General features: G+C 48.9%; 1 protein-coding gene across 1 annotated transcript; it reads right to left on the bottom strand.

Annotated features, from left to right (window-relative positions):
* Nucleotides 1-2,411: 2,411 nt before the first annotated feature.
* On the bottom strand, nt 2,412-2,848 carry LOC308509894 (large ribosomal subunit protein eL22-like). Its single transcript, XM_081078416.1, has one exon. It carries the CDS (start codon nt 2,834-2,836, stop codon nt 2,450-2,452), a length of 387 nt encoding a protein of 128 aa, XP_080934542.1. The 5' UTR covers nt 2,837-2,848; the 3' UTR covers nt 2,412-2,449.
* Nucleotides 2,849-7,069: the final 4,221 nt, after the last annotated feature.

Genomic DNA, 7,069 nt, shown 5'->3' with positions numbered 1-7,069 from the left:
TCAAGTCAGATCAGCCAGACCTGGAGGTTAATCCGTAACAAAGTCTTTCCTCTGTGCGTCTCGGGGATAAACTATTAGCGTGACGTGAGCCATGAACGAGGCTCGTGGACGTTAAACCACGCAGTGCCGTCCCTTAGCCTCGGTGAAACCAGTGTGCTGCCCAGAACAAACCGTCGTTCTAATTTTGCTTGACTACCTCTTCCACCCCCCAGGACTGCCCGGTTCTCACAGGAAAAAAACAAACCCGGGGAAATTGTTTGTTTATAAAAAGCAAAAAGTTCTAATTGTGTCTGTAACTGACGCACTCCGCTGTTACCCGCTGGCCAGGCGAGTTCTTGTGTTAGTGTCCTCCTTGTCCCGTCTCAGCAGTGTATCCCTACGGTGCATCCTAGGTGATTGACAGCACTTTGAACAGAGTCTGGAAGAGAACCTCCCCAGCGGGCACTCACGTGAAGGTTTGCAGACGCTCGAGGAGCAAAACCCCAGAAACGTTCCAGCATATTAGAAAGTCGTCTGGTATTTGTTAAGGCCCTTTTAGCAACGGTAGGTAATTGCACCAAGAGCCACCTCGCAGGCTGCACGGCTCGGTCGTCCCCCAGGGGCTGAGCGGTGCTGTCACTGTCGGGGCTTGATGACTGTGAGTGCCCCCCCCCACCCCCACCCCTTCCCGCCTCTGTAAGAATGCACTGCTTTTGAGAAGACAGCATTCCAAATAGTCTTTAGCCTTTCATGTGATGGAACACGTGGATTTTCAAATACTAAACCAGCCTTGCACCTCGGAAATAAACCCCACTCATATATCTTTAATACATTTTTATATGTCAATGAAGAATATGTTGAGTTCTTGCATCTATAGTTATGAGATATTCATGTGTAATTTCCGTTTATGCGTTGTATTTGTCTGGTTTGGGTATCAGAGTAATACTGCTTCCTAGAATGAGTTGGCATTCCCTTCTATTTTTCTAGAAGAGATTATGTAGAATTGGTGTTATTCTTTAAAAGTTTCAAGAATTTTCCAGTGAAATCACATGGGCCAGCAGATTTCTTTTTCAGGAAGTTTTAAATTATGAATTTAACTTTCATAACATTTATAGGTCTATTCAAATTTTCTGTTTCATACTGGGGAGTTGTAGTAGTTTGTACTTTTCGAGGGTTTGGTCCATTTCATCTAAATTATCAAATCTATGTTTATATAATTGTTCATAATAGTCCTTTACTATCCTTTTGACATCTGCAGGGTCTGTAGCAACATTCTGTTTAATTCCCGATACTAGTAATTTGTGACTTCCCTCATTTTCTGTTGTCAGCCTTACTAGAGGTTTGTCAGTTTTATTGACCTTTTCAAAGAGCCAGTGTTTTTCATTGGTTTTCTCTGTTGTTTTTTTGTTTTGTTTTTTCAATGCCATTGATTTCTGCTCTTTATTAGTTCTCTTTTTCTGCTTGTTTTGGGTTTATTTTTCGCATTTTTTTCTGGTTTCTTGAGATAGGAGTTTATTGATATGAGACTTTTCCTCTTTTCAAATGTATATAGCTAGTGTCATAATTTTCCTATACGTTTTAAAAATAGTAAACCAAATTATACTATTTCCCTAATAGTTGTCAGGACTGCGGTATTCCCCCATGACCTCTAGTAGACCAATGAGTCTCTTGAGTGAATGGCTACCTATATAATCCAATGTCAAGACTGTTTCAGATTTCAGTCCCAGTTCCAAATAACTCTAGAAGTGGTTAAAAACAAAAGTCGAGTGCCACTGGCCTGAATCCCATCACATGGGACTTAACAGATGCATGACTACGAGAGTCTGTTAGCTGTTCTAAGCCAGTCTTATTAAATGCTTGGCACAGGGGCTGGCAAATGAAAAACAACTTACAGATTTTAGCTAGTGCTATTGCTATTATGATTCAACAAGATTTCCTTATTCTTAAACACAGGTATGAGGAAACGTCCTATCTGGCAAGTGCTCCAAAGTGATATAAATCTAGGCAAATTTAGAAACAAACCAACATGACCTGAATACTTACAAACTCCTCCTGACTTACTCTCCAGCAAAGAAATTTTTGTCAACATTCAGAAAACCAACTGTACTTCTAAAGTTCCTCAGGTAAAAATATACCATAAAAAGCACATAGTCTTCTCTTCCATTGCAAGACAAAAATAAGCAAACATTAGATTTTTAAATTTCTAATTACTTCTGCCACTTGTGCAGAAGACTTACTTGAGCAGCTCTTTCCTGCCCATTGGTAGTTATATTCGTCATTCTATAGTTATAACCACAGAGCGCTGGTTCCTTCAACAAATAGGCACTTCTACAAAGATGGACTCCAGTTGTAATACCTACAAGATAATTTGCATTATATCCATGTCTTTTATTTTTTTATTTTATTTTATTTTTTTTGGTTCCCACGTTTTATTCAAGAACTGATACAGAACATTCCAGAGTAAGGAGTCTTAATCCTCATCTTCCTCCTCTTCTTCGTCCTGGTTAATCTGGAAGTAACACAATTCGTAACTTTCTTTGCTGTTAGCAACTACACGCAACCAATCACGGAGATTGTTCTTCTTCAAATACTTTTTGGTGAGATATTTCAAATACCTTTTGGAAAAAGGCACCTCAGAAGTGACCGTGATCTTGCTCTTGCTCCTTTCAATGGTTACAACCCCTCCACCGAGATTCCCAGCTTTTCCATTCACTTTGATTCGCTCCTGAAGAAACTGCTCAAAATTGGCAGCATCCATGATTCCATCTTCTACTGGATGGGTGCAGTCAAGGGTAAACTTCAGAACCTGCTTCTTTTTTTTGCCTCCCTTAGCCACAAGCTTTTTCATGGGAGCCATGGCGCTAGCCGAGACAGAAAAGGAGGGGCGCCTATCCATGTCTTTTAAATATCACGTTACCATAGGTTATCTTTTCCCTTCCAAAAATATCTATATCTCTATTATGTGTAAGTTCGCTAGTAGATTTCTAAACAATTCCCCATCTCTTAGCAATAATTTCCAAGCTTTTACAAATTCTTAAAATTTTTATGTATTTTAAAATGTCACATGTGACTTAAAGTTGCTTTTATTCGTGTATATTTATAACATACCACAATGTCAGTTGAGAATCTCTGATCAATTGTATTGCAAAGACAGAAATTAGAACCAAAGAGCAATGAATATATTATTTGATCACTAAGCTAATACAAATGTCTTAAAATCATTGCTGGAGTAGGGCAATTTTCCTCAGTTAACTACAGACAATAAGTTAATCTTATTAAAGGACATCTTTTAAATACATTATTATGCACATTTTCCTGGTACGTCCTTCTGTAAGTTGGAGTAGGCAAGTAAGGAGAGTAAATGTTTCATTGTAGGACGTGGATGATATCAAATTTGTTTTTTTTTTATCTCTTTTTGTCTTCAGCACAAGTAAATAGAACAAGAGAAATGGTGTAGATAAGGAAAATTCCAGATATATTATTTAACTTTGTAAAGGGTTCAGGGTTCCAGACAATTCTATGAAATATAATTGATGGTGTTATCATTAGGTCACCCAAGTCAGAAGCTTGTAAATCATCCAGGTCACCCTCAAAATGAATCCATCACCCAGTCTTACAGCTATTTCTTCCTAAACATCTCTCTAATTGGTGCTCACCTCTTTATCCCTACTACCACTGCCCCAGATCGGCTTTTCATGAGTACCTACCTGCCTACCTGCTTACAGTAACTTCCTAACAAGTTCTTCTTGCCTCTAGTCTTCAACTCCTCAGTCCCATTATCCATAGAGGAATGGATCCAAAACTAACATCTGATCACATCATTACTTGCCTAAGACCCTCCAATGTCTTCCAATAACTAAAGCTCAAATTCCTCAGTAGAGCATCCAAGATCGTTCAAAATGTGCCTCTCCTTGTCATTCCCCCTCAAACCTCATAGTCTAGCAACAGTGAGCTATTTTTAGATTTCCAGACACACAGGCATCCTTTCCTGTTGCCATACCCTTGGCTCAAGGGCTGTCCTCGGTCGGAGTCCTGTCCTCACGTCCTCTCGCCCACTTCCTTTATTCTGGCCGAGGACTGAGGCCCCTCTTGGTCTCAGCTTCGGCGTCGGCTCCGGAGGAGGGTGTGCTCACCACGCACCAGTGCGCGCTCGGCAGTCCTTGCTCCTCTGAGCACCTCTGTCCCGCAGTTACTACATCATTGGTCCACGTGTTTGTCTTTCTCACGGGATCAAAAACTTCCTTAGGGGCTGGGACAGTCACGTCACCGTGCCTGGCACTCCGCCCATGCTCAATAAGTGTTTGTACTGAGTGAGAGTGTCAGTGTGACCTAGACGATGATGCGGAAGAATCACAATCATGCTGCCGCCATACTGAGCAATGCGGCCTACTTTATCTGTCCCTAGCAGGAGGACTAGCCAAGTTCTTTAACTTTCCCCAGGACGTCTACTCAAGGCAAAACTTTTTTTCTTTCCCAGCGCAGGAAACAGGGAAAGAGATGACACATACAGCGGCAGGAAAACCGTTTAAAATGAACGAGCGCGTCCACCTAGGACCACTCCCAGGCGCTCGGTGCATCCACCCGAAGAGCAGCAGTGGCTAAGCAGCCCTTTGTTTTCCTACAGCAGGACCAGGACATTCGGACGACCTTCGCTAAAGGACAGTGAAACAGAATTTTCCACCGAGTACAGTTAGTCTAGAGCCGGACGTAGTCTACTCGCCTCGGATAGACGCCGCAGCGGTGCCACGGGAGCAAGTCTGATCCTGAGCGGCCTCGAGTGGGGGTCGGTGCGCACGCAGGAGGGCCCTGTCCGCGGAGGACGGCGACAACACTGTCCCGGCGAGCACGACCGGGGACGCGGAAGCCCTCCAGCCGCCGCCGCACCCCGCTCCCGGCACCGCGGTTCCAGGCTGCTGCCCGAGGACCTGCGTCTTCCCCGGGCACGTCCCCACACGACCTCGGTGACCTCCGGGTGGCTGCCGAGCCGCAGACCACGGCCTCACGTGCGCACGTGGCTGCGGTTAGACGACAGCGCAATTCGCCGTCGTAACCTTCGGGAAAGCCACACACCGTCGGGCTGTCTGGCCTCGCGCTGCTGCTTCTCGCCGCCCGCGCGGCCACCGGTCACACCCGCGGGGCCCGGGCACTGACGTCACCCCGCGCGGCGCCTCCGCGGCCCCTGGCGCCCCCTGCCGGCCGGCGCTCCCCACGCGTCCCCGCGGCCTGCGCCCCGGCGGCCTCCGTCCCGGCCTCTCCCACACCCCCACGAAGAACGCCAGCGCCCTAAGCGCAGGGAACGTCCGCTTGGTGCCGTGACCGAGGCCCACGAAGGCTCCCGGCACTCCGCAGGGGCCTAACAAACACCTGTCCAGCAAAGGCCAGGGCCCGCACCTGCCTGTCGGGCTTCCCCGCCACGCCCCGCGGCAGGGCGTCCCAGGCACGGACACGCCGGCCACCGCGGGACTTTCACGCGGACACACGCGGGGACTTGCGCACCGGGCTTTGGTGCCTGCGGCTCCCCGGCGGCGCACGGCGTGGATGCAGCTCTCCTCTCCCACGAGGACCACAGGACCCTCGGGGCCGGACTCCTGCTGCCAAGCCCAGCTCCTCTCTCCGGGGCTGCGGGGGCCGGCTGCCCGCCGTCAGCTTCCCCAGCGACGGCGACGTAAGCGGTGGCACGTGGGGGATGCTGGGAGCGCGCAGGGGATGCTGGGATTGCAGGGCTCCCGGGAGCACGTGGTGTGCGGTGCATGCTGGGAGTGGCGCCATTGGTGGTGACGACGGCGCTGCGGGCCTGCGGACCAGTGGACGAAGGGCCCACAGAGGTGAGGCCGGACCGAGGCGGCAGCTTGAGGGAGCCAGTGAGGGAGCGAGGGAGGCCACTGCGGGTCCTGCCTCACCGGGAGGGAGAAGGCCCTGCCAGGGTCCGCCTCAAGAGGCGGCATCTTTGAACTCATTGCTTTTACAGTTAAAAAAAAAAAGAATTGTACAGGCTCTTATTACCACTGTTAGGAGGCAATGCCACGTAGGGAAGGGGCTGGCAGGACCCGGGCCAGCGCCCTGGGGAGGTCACTGGCCTCCGTGAGGGACGTGCTGGGTGAGCGGGAACAGGGCGCGAATGCGCATGCGCACGTGGGAGGGCTGGTTGCAGCTTTTGGATCCGGAGGAAAAGTTCTCGGAGACCCTCAGGGTCCCCTTTTTAGAGCATCTTATTTTATCAGAAAGGTATAGAATCACTCTTTAAATAGTATTTAAACTTAAAAAAAGACCTTGGGGGATATTTCCACCGAATTCCATTGCTGTAGGTGAGAAAATAAGGCTCAGAGAGAAGGAAAGACTTGGCCACCGAGGCCGTGTGTGGAGCCCACGTGACGCCTGACCGCTGGTCGTCCGTGTGCTGCCCGCCAAGGTCCCTCGCAGAGGTACAAGTGAAGGCAGCTCCAGATGGGCCAGGAGTTGCTTAGACTCCAGCGGCTTCAGGGCGGGTTCCCTTTGGGGTCCTCGCTCCGGGAATGTGTAACTGGGCAGGTGCCTGTTGCTTCTCGGTGACGGTGACGCCACCTGGACACACGTGGGGTGGAGCTGTTCTCAGAGCAATGTGGTAGTAATTCGTCCATGTGTCGTAGCTAGACTTGGGCTCGGGTGTTGGGCCTTACAATGTTGTTCTTCTACAATCTAGGAAAATGAAACTTAATCTGCATTTTTTTTAATAAATCTTTTTTTGTCTTCAATTGGGTTATATTGGGGAAGAGTGTGTTTCTCCAGGGCCCATCAGCTCCAAGTCGTTGTCCTTCAATCCCGTTGTGGTGGGCGCAGCTCAGCTCCAAGTCCAGTCACAGTTTTCAACCATCAGTTGGAGGGGTCGCAGACCACCCTCCCATGCGGGCACCCTTGTTGTTGAGAGCTCGTGCTCTAACCAACTGAGCCATCTGGCCGCCCTTCCGGAAGCTCAGTGGCAGCTCGATGTCTTCAGTCTGGTTGTGGAGGGCGCAGCTCACTGGCCCATGTGGGAATCGAACCGGCAACCCTGTTGTTCAGAGCCCGCGCTCTAACCAACTGAGCCACCTGCCGCCCCTAATCTGCAAATTTT

The sequence above is a fragment of the Rhinolophus hipposideros genome, assembly GCF_964194185.1.
Source record: "Rhinolophus hipposideros genome assembly, chromosome: 17".
Classification (NCBI taxonomy): domain Eukaryota; kingdom Metazoa; phylum Chordata; class Mammalia; order Chiroptera; family Rhinolophidae; genus Rhinolophus; species Rhinolophus hipposideros.
The sequence above is the reverse complement of the archived record's forward strand: the minus strand, read 5'-3'. Positions and strand labels throughout refer to the sequence as shown.

Bases quoted from the DNA above. Each gene is read 5' to 3' on its own strand.
- LOC308509894 (XM_081078416.1), bottom strand. From the start codon at position 2,836: ATGGCTCCCATGAAAAAGCTTGTGGCTAAGGGAGGCAAAAAAAAGAAG.